The following is an 18,862-nucleotide window of genomic DNA, read 5'->3' on the forward strand; positions in this document are numbered from 1 at the left end:
ATATTATGTTAGTAAAATAGGTATATTTGATTTTGCTTCATATGCTATTTTCTCATATTTAAGTTTTAAAACAATAATCTTATTAAATTTTGTATACAAAGAAATATATTTTACAAAAGAGAAAATGACAATGAAAGGAACTATTAGGATTTTTAGTGATCTCTTAATTGAATGGGAAGACAAGCTATATTGAAACATGAAAAAGGTAAAGAATAATGTAGATTCTTAAGAGACAATCATATTGGAGACACAAATGGTGGAAGAGAATGCTATTAGTAAAAAGGTGATAAAAAAATTGAATACCAAAGCGCATGCATGTCCCAAGCTCAATAACCAAAAGGTTAAAGTGTGGGGGATCAAAACCCTCAACCAATCTTAGATTGATTGACTATTTTAGGTCGCTTTTATAATAAAAATATTAATATTGGGTTCTTTTGAATCAATTTACTACTATAGTTTCTGATTTTCACTTGATTGCACAAAATATGAGTTGTTTCTTAATGATAAAGCAGTTTTTTAAAAACCCCTTGATTAGAAATCAAATTTAAGTTACAAGACATAAACACTTTTAAGAACATGACAACAGTAAATAAAAAGCAGTAAAAGAGGAAACATCACACCAATGATTTATGTTGGTTCACCTAACCTAGGCTACGTCCAGTTCCTATAACTACAGGATTTCCACTAAGACCAAGCACTTTGTGGTATTATTTCTTTCATGAAACCTCCATAAGCTCCTACAATTGAGTATTCTTTCTTTCTTGAAGTCTCCCCGAGTTTCTACAATTGGGTATTATTTCTTTCTTGAAGCCTCCCCTTAGGCTCCTACAACTAGTATTCTCTAACCTTTACTGACTTACCCAAGTATTCTTTCAACAAGCTTCTCCTGGCTTCACCCTTAGTAGCACCTACTACTAGACACACACAACAACCTACTATGTTCCTTAGGCCCTAAGAAGTCACAATCACTCGATTGTTCTTTCTAATCCTCCTCAGTAGCACCTCTGTTGGACACACACAACTACCTGTTGTGTTCTAGAACTTCAAAAACAATAATCACCTGACTACTCTTCCAAGCTCTCTTCAATAGCACATGTTATTAGCTACACACACAATTGTTGTTGTCCCTTCACACCAAGGGAGTGCTGAACAAAACACTTTCAGGTTAGACATAAAGGCTTTTCACCTAGAGTGCTTCGGGCTAAGGAAGCTCCTTCATATAAGGGTTTTTCAATTGACCTTGACCCACAACTTTGGCAATCTTCCTTGCAATTGGCTCATTTGCACTTGATCAATTTATAGACTTGATCAAGGAACTAGCCATTTCTGGATGTTGGAGGTTGAATTTCAAATGTTGCATGGGTTGTCTATGTCCATGCAGATAGTCATTTAGCTCGATTTAACCTCAACCATACAACTCATTGAGTTGTCTTCTTCATCTTTGCTTTTGCTCCATTGTCGCCAACTTTCAACTTATATCCGTTGAAGGATTTGTTGAGAAAAGTTCATTGCTACAAGCTATGACCTTGGTGACTTCCTCATGAATTCAAATTTTGAATCATGGGAAGTTTTCTGGAGATTGTTTCTGAAAAAGAGTGGTTTATTGCTTTTGGCAACCTCTCTTCTATAATTAGTTGATGGTTTTTTTACTAGAACAATTGTCTTCTTTGAGTTCCTATGACTTGGGCCATGTCAAGGATAAAAAAAAACATCAAAATTAGTGTTGTCCAATTGTGGATACATCTTTGACTAGTGTGTGCTTTTGGAGTGTGAGACACGTCTATCTTCGCGTTCCAATTACAACACAACTTCTAATGACTTTAATCCATGTGTAGCTTCTAATATCTACCCCTTGACTCATGCTATCCTCGACATCATGCCTATGATCATATACAACTTCTTATATCTGCACTTTTGACCCAAAAACATGATTGCCTTTCCAACTTCTAAATAGTTTTCCTTCTGATAGTCCTACTTCTGATTGAAGAATCTATGTCATGGAGAAGCTTTTGTTGTAGGCTTATGCTTCACAGTTGTGCTATGCTTCTAAATATGTTTCTTCTCAATAACAACACTTAAAAGCTTTTACTATAGCCTTATACTTCTTTGAAAATGCTTTGAAAGATTTTAGAGAGATGTCAATGAAAAAGAAGCCACATTCCATCTCAAAAGGCATGCCAAACTAGAAGAAACAAAAATTAGGGCATGAATTTGATAAAAAAATCATATATCATAACATCTTGGGTGCTGACGAGGGTGGGGACTGATCATCGATGCAAAAGTGATGGGGGCACAAACAAGGAACGACTTATAGCAGGCTTCTAATGGGAGAGATACATGAATGAATCAAATACACTCATGAATGAGATAGATCTAAAGACTGTGTAGGTATGAGACTATATAATTGAAGATGATCTAAAGGAATTAATTAGTATTACCTATACCAACAAGATACATCTATTTTTCAGTAGCTCATCACTTAAAAATTTCACAGTTAAACGTGTTTGACTTGAAACTTGTGGGATGAGTGACCTCATGAAAAGTTTCTTAAGAAGCGTGTGAGTTAGACCAAAACACATTGAAAAATCATTGTGTTGGTTTGTTAGGATAACCAACAATCTTGAAATCAGTTGGACTTTATAAGTTTAAGGACAAACCAAATGGAAGCTAATGAGCATATAACATCTCAAGTATTGATAAGGGTGGGGAGTGATATCCGTGCAAAAGTAATGAGACACAAATAATAAAAGACTCTTAATAAGCTTCACTAGGATGAATACATGAATGAATTGAAAACACACCTAAATAAAATGCGCATTTGAAAACAGTCTGTCAAAGGAAAAATCATATCATTTTAAGCCTTTGATGCGGAAGCTACACTTTAGAGAGTTAGCATGGACACATATATGGAGGATGAACGCAAATCCGAACATGTTATAAAAGGAAATTAGAGACCATGTAGATATTATACTATATAATTGAGAATGACCTAAAAAAAATTAAATAGTATTTTTAAATAATTCATAGACCAAGGTAATTTAACGTTTTATTTTCTCAAAAATAAATTAAAAAGAGTGATTAACAAAATGGATGTTTAGTGAATGAAAAAATAAAAATGAAGTGCCCATTGAGCACCGACTGCAGCAAGCAAGGTAAGGCATGTCAGTATCAGTGACAAGGTACTGACAAGTCACCGTCCATGTGCATTATGCCCCTCCTCTTCTCAATACGACACATCAATGAAATTTGGGTATCTTTCTATCTACGTTTCACTCATTAGTACAAGTTTACAACAGCATTTTCACCATTTTAACAATTAATTAATAAATAATAAATATATTTCTTCTTCAACTCCGCTCTCTCACTCTCACTCTCACTCTTTCGCTCGGCATCGCTTTTCTTACTCCACCGCTTCGCCACTACACTTTTCTCACTACTATCCATTAATTTCCAGGTAATTTATTCATTCATTCTTTTTATAAACAAAGAAAAATTCCCAATTTTTCCATCAATCTCATTCTCATTTTTTCGATTTTTTCATCACTTTTTCTCATAGTTCTGATTTAGCTCTAGCTTTTTTGGGTTTGAAGTATAAAGTTAGTTAATTAATTAATTAATTACAGAGTGCATGCAATGGGTTCTTTTGATTCAGGAACAATGGGGGAGCACGTGGTTTTATCTGTCCTTGACCCTCTTATAGCACCTGGAACTTTGCTACCACAACATGGTGGTGATGGTAATGCTTTAGGTTCACTCATTGAGGGTGCTACTCATGTTAATGATGTTAAGGAATGCGATACACTTGAAGAAGAAAAAGAAGACCTTATCCAAATGGTGGAATGTCGCATTTGCCAGGAGGATGATACCCTTCAAAATTTGGACATACCTTGTGCTTGCAGTGGAACCTTGAAGGTATTCTTATACTAAATATTCCTATTTAAGCAATGAGGATAGTAAGCAATGAGAACAGTAGAATGGTAGATTGCTGCTTTCTATGAGATGATGAGTTGTGCTGGTTAACAGTGAAATTCTTTGGGATAAAAGTACTAGCATGATGTTTGTAATAAGAGGGTTTCCTTTTTCTTCAATCAATGGTTCCGATATCAGAGGCATGACTGTTTCTAGCAGTTATTGTGTGTATAAGAAATTGTGGAGTGTGGACTTGATATTGATGTATCTTCATATGAAATAGTGTGAATTGCTATAGTTATATACTTTTCTCATAACTAACAACAGGTATTCTATAAAATATTTTGGATTTATTATTGTTGGTCACTTGACTATTGCTTGACAATTGCAATAATAGGGGTTTCTTTTTATACCAGTTTGCTCATACGAAATGTATTCAACTATGGTGCTACGAGAAGGGTGATACAATTTGTGAAATCTGCAATAAGGTGACTTGTTGAACTCTTAGCATTAGTATGAATGTATGATATATCTTGTGTTAAAAAGCATTTTTATTGTAATTGACATGTATCTTGATTCTTAGTTTTAATTGAATTTTAGGCATTGTATATTTTAAGGAGTTTTGTGTTGATTTTCTTGTGGCTGTGTATGGAGTAGGGGTTTGTTGGATACACTCAGAATATTGATAATTTTGCTTATAGATTATATAATGTAACTATTGAGGGAACATTGTGGGAAAGCCCTGATAGACTTTACATTAACAGTTAATTAGAGTATCTATTTGCAACTTTTAATTCTGCCATGTTGATGATTGGTTTTGGGAATCAGTGCCTGCCTATCATTGAGGCATGTATAAAGCAAAAATGCCAGTGCATTTTTTTTCCTTCCTAGATGCTTGGTGTGCAATTGCCAGTATTATGTGTGTACAATAAATTTAAGGCTTAGGACTTAACCCTAAAAAACCGGCTTGGAGAATGAAAACTGTCCAAGCCTTATAAGAACTACTTAGGTTATATCTCTACGTAATGTGCCCCCTCACACCCAACACAATGAAGGTGATGGAGGCTGCATTAAGGTGGGCTAGGGGTGGCCACTGGCCACAAATGAGATGGGTTTCCAACAAAATTAACTTTATGGAGAATCTCAATATAGGAAAAAGAGAATGCCCTGAAAGATTAGAGGAAAACAAAAAAAGACCCGGCAATAATAGATGGCTGTAAGTAATGAGGTAAAAGAGAGATCAATGGCTTTTAAGTACCAAAAGCTGATAAGTTGGAAAACAATTAAGAAGTCATATTGCATTAATTAATTGCTCACATTAAGTTATATTTTTTCACAAAAAAATTTACTTGACTTACAGCCATTCAAACCTGGTTATACTGCAAATTCACCTGTCTGCCAGCCTGGAGATACTTCAATTGGTATCAGGTAATTACACCTTTTGGCTGTTGACCTGATGTCTTTCATATGTTTTATTCTTTTTAACATACACAGGAATCTATTATGTACACGTGTTCATTCATATGTAGATATGGTGGCAATTTCTCTCTTGCTTATTTGTTTTACTTTTACACTTCATTATGTTAAGTGAGACTAAATTTAAGAGATCTCTGATGGAAAGAGTGAAGAATTTGTTGGAGGGTAGGTGGGTTTAAACTTGTTTATTGGTATCTTACTATTTATGCTAGTCAATATTCATTTCCTTTTTATGTAGTTTATACACTTGCAATATTATGAATACCTATTCTCCATGCCTAACTATCATTATCTGCCTTGTGAACTGTAGATCTATGATTTAACAATGATACTGTGTCTTCCTATATTGTAATTGCTGCTTGTGCTATGATTTCATATACGCTTTTGCAAATTGAGCAGTGATGACTGGGCAATCTCTAGTAGTCCTTTAGATTTGCACAATGCTCGACTTTTGGCTATTGCGGCATTGGAGCACCAAGTTCCGGAGACTGAGCATGAAGATTATGTCAATGCTGGCACTGGTGGAACTTCATTGTGGCACTCTGTTGGTCTAATCGTAAGCCTTTTTAATTTGTTATTGAAGTTCAATAGTATGGTTTTTAGATGTTTTATTAGGCATGGAAATTCAAAATTCTTCTATTTTTTCTTTCCTATTATCCACGGAACCACTCCACCTTTTCTGATTGTTGTCCTTCAGATATATTTATGTATATGTGGTACCTACCCATGTATTTTTGTTGGGTGTATGGTTGCAATATTTATTTTCTTGTGATTGCTTTTCTGGGATGTAGTATCTGATGCAGCGCTCTTATGTTTGCTGTTAATTCTTCTTTGGAAAGAAGTCCCAGTATTAGTAAAATCACATGTATTAAATCATTTTCATGGTACATTTCCTTAGTTTTCGTGTTTGGGTCTGTCCCAAAATTTGCAGTTAATGGCTCTTTTACTTCTGAGGCATGCTGCTCCCCTCTTCAATGCTGATGTGGAGAAAGCTTTAGCATATTTTTATGTAAGTTGCAATCAAAGTGATTAGCCATGCTGCATTTTATATAGCTGACTGATGGATTACATAGTACTTAATGTTTTCCAGTTTTTCTTTCTCCGTGCGGCTGCTGTTATCCTTCCTTGCTATCTTATGGCCTGGATGATTCGCATAATACAGCATCAAAGGCAAAGACAAGTTACTACCCTGTGCTTATTCTAATATTGAAGTATTTGTATTGTTTTCATTTCATTTTTTCCTTTTTCATATTTTGATTAATCATATGATGCCGTTTGGTAGGCCACTTAAGATGATAAGATTTAAGTGAAGGTACCAATAGGAATGCCAACAACATATGGTGCACATGGCGTGGTCTCTACTAGAAACCTTGAAAGTTGATAGTGTTTGTGGACTAAGTTTTAGAGATGGGAAATGCTTTTGTCTGGGTTCTCTTCTCAAGATGTGCTTATTTTAGTACATCTTTACTTTCTGGTTTATATTTTTCTCTTATGAACTAACAGGATCATATATTTATTTTGGATCAGCAATCAGCTGAAGAACTTGCATTTATGCTACAAGCAGAGGAACAGCAAGGTTAGCAGTTTGCAATATCACCAGGACCTGTTTTTCACCGATTAATTTCCAAGAGTATTGTGGAATGTCATCGCTAATACAAGGACCTTAGAAATTGTAGTTGGCTGATCAGTGGTGCAGCAGAATAAGATCTGATGGCTCTGCTTCTGGTTCTCCATTTGTATCTTTCTCTGGTTATATTTATATTCCCACTCTCTCTCCCCCTCTTTCTGTCTCCTGTAAATAGGTATATTGCATACATTATCTCATCAGCCCAAATACAGCTTATGCTGCTGCTAATTGGGAAATTGATGTTAAGTGAAAGTGTTCTTCACCTATGAAAATATTTGTATACAAATTTACATTTATTTGATATCCTTCATATATTTTGAAAATAAGAAAATAAATTATATTAAATTTGTCTCATAGTTAAAATTAATTTATCTACCTTAACTTTTCTTAAAAGTTCTTATCTAACTTCTCAAAATTTTGATTTATTTGATCTCATTTTCTTATTCCATAAGAGCTTATTGAAAAGCATATCAAAATTGTCTTAGTTATGTATCAGTAAATATGGAGCATTTTTTGGATATATTTTCTGATTTTGGTTTTCGGTACCTGTCGTTGGGCTGTTGTTTCTTGCACCTCCATCCTGCTTCCTACACCTCTTTTTTGGCTTCCAGAACGATCAATCCTAAATGTAAAATTATATTTTGGAATGATTATAGATTTTGGAATGGTCAATTTGGAAGGTAAAGAAAACATTCCGGAAAAGGGTGCAACTTGGAGGTGCAGGAAGCAACAACCCTGTCACTGTAACAGTTGAAAACAATGAAAACCGTTGAATAGTAATTGGTTATACCATTACTCTGTTTTTTCATGTAACAATTTGAGCTTGCTCAGTGTGTGCATCTTTTTTTATTCCTGGCCGGTGAAACTGGTCCAAACTGGTGTGAGGAGGGCACAATAAACTGATAAAGTGCAGGCACAGCCCCCTTTGTGAGATTTTATCGAAATCAAGTAATCTCCAAAAGTTATGGCTCTTGGTTTTCTGCGTTTTTCTTTCTTTTTTTCAGTGTTTGGGAAGAAATTATTATATGATCTTAGATCATGATGTGACTATAGTCTTTATCAATAGTTACTTTATACATAATTGAATTTTACAGGTTACAAGGGAGTTAGTAAAATTTGATTATGGAAAATATAGAGCTAACTTAGTGGTTGGAGAAAGATAAAAGGAGAAAAAATAGATCGTGAATTTAAATCTCTCAACTGATATTTATAATAAAATTAACAAATTAATATTTGTTAATAAAAAAAATTAATTATGTGTCACATGAAGATAGTGATCCTTGATTATGTAGTAATTTTTCACTCTCTAATATATGATTTAGTGCCTCCTTCATAAAGATATATTAGTCACGACACATATGTAACATGGAGGTTTACTGTAAAGGGATAAGCACATGCCGTTTTAAGCTTTTAATTTCTATGTGATAAGCTAGAATCATTCGGTCCAAACTATTATGATTCAGCAACTATATTACCATTGATGAATCTTAAAAGCTGTATTCGCGGAGGAAGGATTGTTTTTGAAAGCAACAGTTCATTTATTTCTTTTACTTTTTTTTTTCCTTGAGAAAACGGTCACATATTTCTTTTACTTTAATACAGCTCTAAAGTGGTCAGAAAGAATATCTTAGTCGTTAGCTATGCTCTTCAATTCACCTCCCTAAATTTCTTTCCTCTTTCATTGTTATACATCATTAAGCATATGAAGTAAGTTATATACTGGAATCACATAAATTTATAAATTAGAAAAGAAAAAACGGGGGAGAGATAGAGAATACAAATAACAAGAAGATAGTTAAGTGTGATCGTCATGGCTAAGTGGGAAAAATAAAGGGGAACATAAAGACTGGATTTAGAAGCTAAAAAAATGTGTTCTTTTAAATCTTTGAATGGAGGGAGTGGGTCTCAATGGTGATCTTTTAAAGTAAACTTGTTCTTAAAGTACATAAATAAGGATATATTCATATTTAAATTTTAGTGAAATATTTTTTAATTGTGTTTTTGATGTAAAATATTCATCAATTTTTTAATGATTAACGTTGGATAATTTAATTGATTACTTTTAATGGAATCTCTAATCTCAAAGGCATTTTTCATCTATAGAGGTCAAATTCAATACGAAATACTACTTGTCATGTATTTTATTAAATAAATATAAAAATTAAAAAATGAAAGAGAAATTGGCTGAAATCAACAGTGGTTGTGCTTTAGAGATGCTGAACATTTTGTTGAATAAATTTTTGTACCACTGAACATTTCAGTACTTAAAAGGTTTTAGAGATCACTTAACTTCGGTAGAAGTGTTTTGAATCTAGGCAATACAGGTAGATGGAAGAAAAGCATAAAGGAAATCCATTGAGCACTATAAACCAAGACTACGATTTTTATTGCATGGAGTGAAGAGCTTGGAATTCTAAAGGAATGTTAGCTTAAAGAAAGTGCTTGAACATGAAAGCCTGTTATTGGTTGGTTTGTTTTTTCCGGAGTGGCTGCTATTCCCTACCTTCGTCCAAAATTCTCTACTTTTAATGGTTTTCTTGTCCCTGTTGCATTAGCATTCTTAAATGAGTCACTTACTTCTACCTTTTTGTCTTGGTTGCCATGTCACCATTCTAGTTTGGGTGACAACACCTCTTACTTAAATAAACTTGATATTTAACAAAGAACAGGAAAACTTATACTATAAATGCTTATTGGTTTGTCGTTCTTGTTTTCTCGTTTAGATTCTTTCATTAGCGTCCTTTTATTTTATGTTTTAGTGTGTTTGTTTGAAAATTTATTTTGGATAAAATTAATTATGATTAGAATTAAGTTATAGTAAAAAGATTTGTATTTAAATATTTTTATTATTTTTTGGCGAAAATGATGGAGACATGATTTTTCAGTGAAACCGGTTCAAATTTTAATGTTAGGTAACGAAGCATGACATGCTCAAGTTAATGTTTGGGAGAAGAGAGTCTATGTAGATAATGAAAGTTAGTTAGGTTTTATACCTAAAGTAAGTATTTATACACTTGAATTTAGGTGAAAAAGTTACCGTCACATAATTCTCCTGACTTGCCTTAGGGTCACATGTATCACGCCTGCCCCCTTGTCTTTGCTTAATGTTCCACAGGAGCTTAGCTTTCGAGGCCCAAGTAACCTCCCAGTGAGAGAAAATAGAAGAGAGAGAAGGAGAATTGAGGAAATGCTTCTTATTATTTTCACAAGTGTTTTTCTTACATTTATAATGGTTACTATTACTCTGATGGGCAACAGAAAGCTAACGTCCTAACAGAAAGCTAACAGATTCCACAATAATATTCTTTATTCCCCTAAGCTTCTTCTAGAAGATACTAGCGCTGCTCCTACGTACTTGCATGCACCCAGGAACGACTATGCAGTTAATACGTAATCCTTCAAATGACTGGGAGTGTGGCTTTGCCTCTTGGGCCTTGCTGTTTGCAACTTCTTACTGCTATTCGTATCATTCCCGCGCGCTTCAAACAACACCTTGTCCTCAAGGTGATGAATATTTTTAAGGTTCGTCCAATCCTCCCAAGATGTTTCGTCAGGGTGAAGGCCCTTCCACTGAACCAATACGAGCTGTCTTGGACCTGTATCCGATGGAATGGTCTTGTGAGCCAGGATAGCTAGTGGGGTTGGAACTGGTTGATTATCCACTGCCACTGGTGGAAGGTCAACAGTCCTTTCAGCATCAAGAGGTCCCACGAAAGGCTTTAAAATAGAACAATGGAATACCGGATGAATGCGAGAGTTCTCTGGTAATGCCAGCTTATAAGCAACTGGACCCATCCGTTCAATGATCCGAAATGGCCCATAAAAACGCTTCGCAAGCTTGGATTGTGTCCCACCCCAGGCTGTGGTCTGATGATATGGCCAGAGTTTGACCAGGAACCATTCTCCAATCTGGAACTCATGATCACGGCGATGCCCGTCGGCGATAGCTTTCATACGGGCCTGGGTTTTAAGCAACTTCTGACGGAGTAAGGCAAATATGGATTCCCATTGATTGAGCAAATCATCTATTGCATCAATCTTTGAAGTGCCCGTTAGGTACTGAGGAAAGTTCGATGGTTTGCGGCCAAAGGTTACCTCGAATGGTGTCAACTCAGTGGCCAAATGAGTGGATGTATTATATGACCACTCAGTCCACAACAGGAAGCACCCCCATGATGTTGGTTGCCGGTGGACGAAGGCTCGTAAATATTGTTCAATAACTCGATTTGCTACTTCGGTCTGTCCATTCGTTTGAGGATGATAAGCAGAACTCATCCTAAGTTTAGTGCCACTTAAGGAGAATAATGCCTGCCAAAACTTACTGATGAAAAGCGGGTCTCGATCAGAAGTGGTGCTCTTGGGCATGCCATGCAGTTTGCCCACTAGTTCCATGAACAGCAGCACCACACTTTGCGATGTGTGGTGGGAAGGAAGCATGCCGAAATGAATGCCCTTGGAAAAATGGTCTACGACAACGAGGATGCAAGTGTTGCCGCGGTACGCCAGCAACCCCACTATGAAGTCCATTGAAAGGTCTTCCTATGGCTGGGATGGGACCGGTAACGGACACAGTAAGCCCCTAGGCTTTGCAAGTTCATACTTCACGAGTTGATAATCTAAACAGCTTGCAACAAATTTACGAGTATCGATAGTCATTGTGTGCCAAGTGAAGTTTTCGGCGACGCGATTCAAGGTTTTCCAAAAGCCCATGTGTCCTCCAATTGGTGATTGATGAAATTCGATGAGCAAGGTATTGATGAAAGAAAAATCTGAGGGTAGCCAAATGCAACCACGATGTAAAATGAAATGTGGAGTCAACGAATAATCAGGATATGCTACAGGATTGGCGCAAATCTTTTCCCTTAGAGTCACAAATTCAGCATGTGACTGTAGCTCCTTATGCAGGTCTTCAAGGAAAACAAAACGTGGCATCGAAAGAATGAGGAAGGAAGCAATGGGTGGCTCCGATGATCGTGATAACATGTCTGCAACCACATTGGTTTTGCCCGCCCTATACTGGATAACATAATCAAACCCTAACAAGCGTGCCAAGTACCGGTGTTGTTCAAGTGTTTGAACCGTCTAGCTCATTAATTCCTTTAAGCTACGGTGGTCAGTTAAGATGACAAAGTGATGACCTAATAGGTACTGTCGCCATTTCTTAATGGTTGTAGTGATGGCAGTAAGCTCGTGGACATACGTGGAGGATCAGAGCAGCTTGGGGCAGAATTGTTTGCTAAAGATAGCAATTGGGTGCCCTTCCTGAGAGAGTACCGCACCCATATCGGCGCCCGAAGCATCGGTTTCCACCATGAAAGGTTTAGTGAAATCGAGAAGTGCTAGCACCGGGGACTTAGTGACTGCATCATTAAGAGTTTGAAAGGTAGCATCAGCTTCCGGTGACCACACAAAGTTTTCCTTGGTCAGCAGTCGTGAAACGGGTGCAACCATGGTAGTGTAACCTCTTATGAACCTGCGATAAAATCCCGCGACACCAAGAAACCCACGCAGGGCTCGTGCAATGCGCAATTGCGACCACTGTTGAATGGATTGTACCTTGTCTGGTATGGGTTGTACCCCCTTGCCAGAAAGAGTAAATTTGGATAACTTAAGAGTAAATTTGCCATCCATTAATACCAGAAATGCAGTCTCCAAATGCTTTAAGTGCTCAACGAGAGTTCGACTGTATATCAATATATCATTGAAGAAGACGATGATATATTTGCGCAAATATGGCTGGAACAAGTGATTCATCGTTGCCTGAAAAGAAAGAGCATTACAAAGTCCAAAAGGCATCACACGAAACTCATAGTGACCATGGTGTGTGCGGAAGGCGGTTTTGCTCGTATCGGAGTCCTTCATCAGAATCTGATGATAACCTTGCATCAAATCTAGCTTGGAAAACCAGGTTACGCCTCCGAGTTCATCCAATAACTCGTCCACAGTTGGTATAGGGAAACGATCCCGAACTGTAATAGCATTGAGTGCCCTATAATCAACACAAAAATGTCATGTTCCATCACGTTTCTTCTCTAGTAAAACGGGAGAGGAGAAAGGGCTCGAGCTATGCTGTATGTGACCATGATGGAGCATGGATGCAACTTGATTCTCAATCTCTTGCTTTTGAGAGTAAGGATAGCGGTAGGGCTGAACGTTAACAGGAGTTGTGTTAGGAAGGAGGTTGATGGTGTGGTCTGTGGGTCGGGATGGGGGTAAGGTCGTGAGTGGTTGAAACAGGGAGGGACATTTAGTGAGGAGAGTCTGAATTGTTGGTATAGGATGAAACAAGGGTAATGATGTAGTGGTGTGTGGATCCATTTGAATGTGAAAATAACTGCTAGTGTTACCTGTATCCACAAGACAATGTAACTGTGATGGGGAAATTTGATCGAGAGTCATATCGCGATCCCCAATGAGTTCGATCAACTTGCCATCATAAATGAATTTCATAGTAAGAGTTGTGTAGTCCGTTAGGACAGGTCCCAGTGATTTGAGCCACTGCATTCCTAAGACTACGTCTGCACCGCGAATTGGCAGCACATGGAAATCAACCCTGAAATCATGCTTCTGAATATGCACTGAGACTCCTGGGCACACCTGATGACAATGCAATTCCTCACCATTGCCCACCATCACTTGCAGTGTTGAAGTATTCTGAGGGCACAAGTTCAGGGAGGAGACCAACTCCTCTTGCTGGAAGTTATGTGTACTTTTGCCATCAATGAAAATTTGGACCTGGTGATTTGCGATTAAGCCGGTGACACGTAAAGTTTCCGGAGCTCCATGGCCCGAGAGTGCATGAAGAATGATCTGCGCTGGTAATTTGTCTTGAGAAGTAGCAAGAGAAGTTGGCGACAAGGGCCCGGGATCGATTTCCTAGAGACACTCATCATCCTCCGTAACAAACAAGAACAAGGAAGAAGTACATTTATGACCGCGAGAGTATTTCTCTTCACAATTAAAGCATAGGCCCTTTTCCCGACGACGAGCCAACTCAGTCGGAGACAATCGTTTGAAAGGAATGGTGGATGAGTGTGGTTTGGTCACGGAGGGAAGCAGAGGTGATTCAGGAGAGTTGGTGGCTGGAGGAGGCGAGGGCCGTGAAGGTAGGGAAGTCATAGTAGTAGTAAGTGGGGGCCGAACGGAAGGTTGGCGACCATCTAACAGCTTCTCTTCATGGAGCCTCACGAAGGAAACTGCTTGAGCCAAGGAGTGAGGCTGCATGACTTGCACCTCCCTTCGAATGGTGGGCTTAATCCTGAAACAAAACAACTGAGCACGAATGGCACCGAAAGGTCGATGACGCGATTAGCAAGAGCTTCGAACTCCGAGAGGTAAGCAGAAATGGTTGAACGCTGCATCAGTTTACAAAGTACACCAATAGGATCCTCATAAGCTGAAGATGAGAATTATGTGCAGGTCCTTCCATGTAGAATGAAGCGATGGTGAGACGATCATGGTCTCGTGTAGCATGATATTCAAAGAATTGTGTGATATTGAATATCCACCCCTTTGGATCGGAACCATTGAAGCGAGGAACCTCCAGCTTCAACTGGTAAGCAGAGTCCGCGGTCGTTGTGGACGAAGGACCAGAAAATGCAGATGGAACGTGAGGATTGGCGTGCGAGGTCTCCAATTGATTCATGCGATGGAGAAGCTCGTCAATCTTCGAAGTCATGGAAGAGGAAAGCTTCGCGAAGGCATCTTCCCAACGATCGACGTTGGCTTTGGATCGAGTAGCATCGGCCATGGCAGTAGAGAATGAAAGCACCAATGTTAGAGCTTGGCTTTCGAGGCCCAAGTAACCTCCCAGTGAAAGAAAATAGAAGAGAGAGAGAGAAGGAGAATTGAGGAAATGCTTCTTATTATTTTCACAAGTGCTTTTCTTACATTTATAGTGGTTACTGTTACTTTGATGGGCAACAGAAAGCTAACGTCCTAACAGAAAGCTAATAGATTCCACAATAATATTCTTTATTCCCCTAAGCTTCTTCTAGAAGATACTAGCGTTGCTCTTACGTACTTGCATGCACCTAGGAACGACTATGTAGTTAATAAGTAATCCTTCAAATGACTGGGAGTATGGCTTTGCCTCTTGGGCCTTGTTGTTTGCAACTCCTTACTGTTATTCGTATCAATATCGATCTAGATGAATCGAGTTATACAAAAGATCTTGGTCTAAGCTAACCTGAGATGTTATTCCAGGACAATTATAAAAAGCACATTAGTAGTAAAAGTCGTATAAAATTTTTGATCCAACATAAAATACACCAAAAAAAACAAATTAGAGGATATGGTTATGTTGGATAAAATTGGTTGAAAAACTAGCTAGTAGCTAAAAGTTGAAAAACTATCTTATTAAATTATAAGTGTTTAATAAAACTAGTTGTTAAAGTAGTTAAAAAGTATAAAATAACATAAAAATAATAAAATCATAATTTATTTAAAAAAGGTAACTAAGAAATTGGATAAATATATTGAGAATAAAAATGAAAGAAAATATAAAAAAAATTAGAAGCTACAACTAACGTTTTAAAAAAAATTAGAAACTACTAAAAAAATTGTTTAACAAACAGTCAAATAAGTTTTTCAACTAATTAAAAAAGTTTGAAACTAGCTCGAAAACTTGTTTGATTGTTTAATTTAATAGCTTCTAGTGTTTTTAAAAATTCTACTTGAAGTAACATTTATTAGAACTCTAGCTTCTAACTTTTTATATTTTTTTCATTTTTATCCTCAATATATTTATCCAATTTCTTGATTGCCCTTTTAGATAAATCATGATTTAACTATTTTTTTTGTTATTTTACACTTTATGGTTACTTCAATAGTTAGGCTATGTTCGACAAAATTAATTGGAAGCTAAAAATCTAACTGAAAGATGAAAGTTGAAAAATTAGTTTATTAAAATATAAGTGTTCGGTAAAAGTAATCGTTGAAGCAACTGAAAAATATAAAATGACAGAAATAATAAGATCTTGATTTATTTAGAAAGAATAACCATGAAATTGGATAAATGTATTCAGGATAAAAATGAAAGAAAATATAAAAAGTCAGACGCTAGCATTTAAAAAAACGCAACTTCGAGTAGCATTTAAAAAAAATACTAAAAATTACTAAAAAAGTTTGTTTATTGAACAGATAAAAAAACTTCTCAACTAATAAAAAAAGATAGATAATAGTTGAAATATCTTGTCAAACATAATCTTAGTTTTAGCAAACAATTATAATTTAATAAATTAATTTTCAGTTATCAGCTAATTTTTTCAGCTTTCAATTAACTTTTAAGCTAGTTTTAGAAAATATAACCAAAATTAATTGAAGACTTAAGAATTAATTTTTCAACATGAAATTAGATAAGTAAATATTTACCTAAATCTACATGTAGTCGATATTTTAACGTGATTTTAGATGACTTAATATAAAATCATACATGCAACAAATCGAGTGCGCCTTAATTTAGAGCATACGTTACATATGATTTTAATAGAACATGATTGAAATATATTTTTTAAAATTAATCTTAACTATAGATTTGGCATTAAAGTGTGTGTTAATATGTATGTGGATTTTTTTTATTTTTTTGGCAATAAGCCAAGTGTGCCTTTAGAGCATATTAAATTGAAGTTGTTATTAAATATAAATAAGACTATTTTAACTAATTTATACCCATTAAAAAAGATATTGATTTAGTTAGTAGTATTGAATTATTAACAATTTATTTTATTTTTATGAAATTACTTTTAAAATTATTAGGATTTCTCATCTCACTCTTTTCACTTAATTATTTTTCACCTAATTAATTTATGTGTTGATAGTCATATTTTCTAATCCTTGCAAGAAAGATCATAAATTTATCTTATTAATTTATAGTATTTATGTAAAGTAATTAAAGATATTTTTGTTAAAAAAGTAATTAATAAAAAATACAATTTGAAAATAATCTTATAAAATAACACAAATAAATTTAAAAAATGTATAAGGACAGAGGTAGTAGTTTTTATACAGCTTCGCCAATGAAGCAATTGACATGACAAACTCTTACATAAGAACCGTTGCTTATATAATTAATGAAACTGTGTGATAATTATAAGACCCATTTTGAGATGTTAGGATTGCACTGTTGAAAAGAAAACTTGTTCTAGTTCTTAAAGTTAAATCCCATATAAGGAATAAGACCCACCAAAAATTAGTTGAACAACTGTACTATGATTGTACTGCACTGTGGTGGTACGTACCAATAGAGATACTCTCACAGTCTCACTAGTGAAAGAAAAATGGTTTCTTTCGGAGAGCGGTTGTTTTGGATCACAATCACCTTTTATGATTCCATTGCCTCTTCATCGGGGGTATAATTTAGAGGGTTAGGTATTTTGGAGATATAAGGTAGGCTAGATTATTAAAAAAATAAGAAGGTAAAATTGGTCTCTCATTTTATCTCTAATTACGGATTTGGTCCCCTTATAATTTAATTCACAAATTTGATCACCAGTTTTATAAATCCCTGCAAAATTAGTCCTGGAAGTCCGATTTGGACGTTGACCATTAACCTCAGACGTTGACTGTCACATGTCAATAACACGTGTCAACTAAGTGGTTTCATGTAAAAGTTTCATTTTTTGTAGGTAAAATTGCACTTTTGGTCTCCCAGTTTTACTCCAATTTCGATTTTGATCCCCCTATAGTTTAATTCACACATTTAGTCCCCCAGTTTTATAAATCTCTTTATAAATTATTCCTGCAAAATTGATCTTTTGAATGGTTTAGTCACTGGTGCTAAAGACATGGTAGGTCTTGATAAATCTTGCACTTCTTTTTCATCGCAAGTTTTTATTTCAGTTGGAACCTAGAGAAAAATTACTCTTTGTCTCTCCCACTTCCGGGGTTGTTCAACTTGGGAAAGTAGCGCATGAATCCCAACCTGGGTCTGAAATTTTCAGATCTCTTACTTTGACACGTTCTGTAATAACCCTTTTTTTTTCTTTTTTTTCCTCCCCCATGCGATATTATGTGCATACGAACTGCTTAAGTGACCTATGTATGAGAATGATATTTTTGTTTGAAATTTGAAATACAACTTCTTCCGTAATGAAATTTGGTTGAATTTATAAAAGTATTTATAAAACTGGAGGATCAAATGTGCGAATTAAATTATAAGGGACCAAAATCGAAATTGGATTAAAACTAGGGGACCAAAAGTATAATTTTACCTACAAAAATGAAGCCTTTATAGGGAACCACTCAGACGTTAACGCGTGACATTGATTGACACGTGACATTAACATGTGGCAGTCACATGTGACAGTACGTCTGAGGTTAATAGTCAACATCCAAATCGGACTTCCAAAACCAATTTTGCAGGGATTTATAAAACTGGGGATCAAATTTGTGAATTAAATTATAGGGGGACCAAATCCGAAATTGGAGATAAACTGGGAGACCAAAAGTGTAATTTTGCCAAATAAGAATAGAGGAAAAAAGTTATTGGTTCGATTATCTCTGTTATCAAAATTAACAAATTAACATTTGTTGATAAAAAAAGAAAAAAGAGGGTTAGGTTTTTCATAGAACACCTATGATAATAGACTGTTCTCCCAATAAAATAAACTCAGAAGGCTGCTGATTCAACTAAACTAAGCAATATGCAGAGAATCATTCTTCTCATTGGCATATATGTCATGTCTTCAGGATATGGTACAAGGACATGTCAGCAAGGGAAGATGACGTGGCAGACTAATAAAGAATTTGAAGACACACAAGGTCCGGTCTTTGTTTGGTGAAAAAGAGCAAGACAAATGATAGGGATGTAGGGAAACTGAATGAAAAGATACTTGGCTTCCCAAGGATATG

At 35.8% G+C, this 18,862-nt stretch overlaps 1 protein-coding gene across 11 annotated transcripts; it reads left to right on the forward strand.

The window, feature by feature from the left end:
- The first annotated feature begins 3,271 nt into the window (after positions 1 to 3,271).
- Positions 3,272 to 7,357, forward strand: LOC114409718 (E3 ubiquitin-protein ligase MARCH4-like). Of its 11 annotated transcripts, none has more exons than XM_028373290.1 (8): positions 3,272 to 3,454; positions 3,624 to 3,912; positions 4,326 to 4,397; positions 5,270 to 5,337; positions 5,785 to 5,941; positions 6,317 to 6,394; positions 6,459 to 6,565; positions 6,668 to 7,357. In XM_028373290.1, the coding sequence occupies exons 2-7, from the start codon at positions 3,634 to 3,636 to the stop codon at positions 6,531 to 6,533; spliced, it is 729 nt and encodes a 242-aa protein (XP_028229091.1). In that variant the 5' UTR covers positions 3,272 to 3,454; positions 3,624 to 3,633; the 3' UTR covers positions 6,534 to 6,565; positions 6,668 to 7,357. The 11 variants fall into 11 exon arrangements, with proteins under 11 accessions (XP_028229091.1, XP_028229093.1, XP_028229092.1 ...); XM_028373292.1 differs by having other exon boundaries at positions 6,889 to 7,002; XM_028373291.1 differs by having other exon boundaries at positions 3,273 to 3,454; positions 6,459 to 6,555; positions 6,913 to 7,048.
- The last annotated feature ends 11,505 nt before the right edge of the window (positions 7,358 to 18,862 follow it).

The sequence above is a fragment of the Glycine soja genome, chromosome 4, assembly GCF_004193775.1.
Source record: "Glycine soja cultivar W05 chromosome 4, ASM419377v2, whole genome shotgun sequence".
NCBI classification, from domain to species: Eukaryota; Viridiplantae; Streptophyta; class Magnoliopsida; order Fabales; family Fabaceae; genus Glycine; species Glycine soja.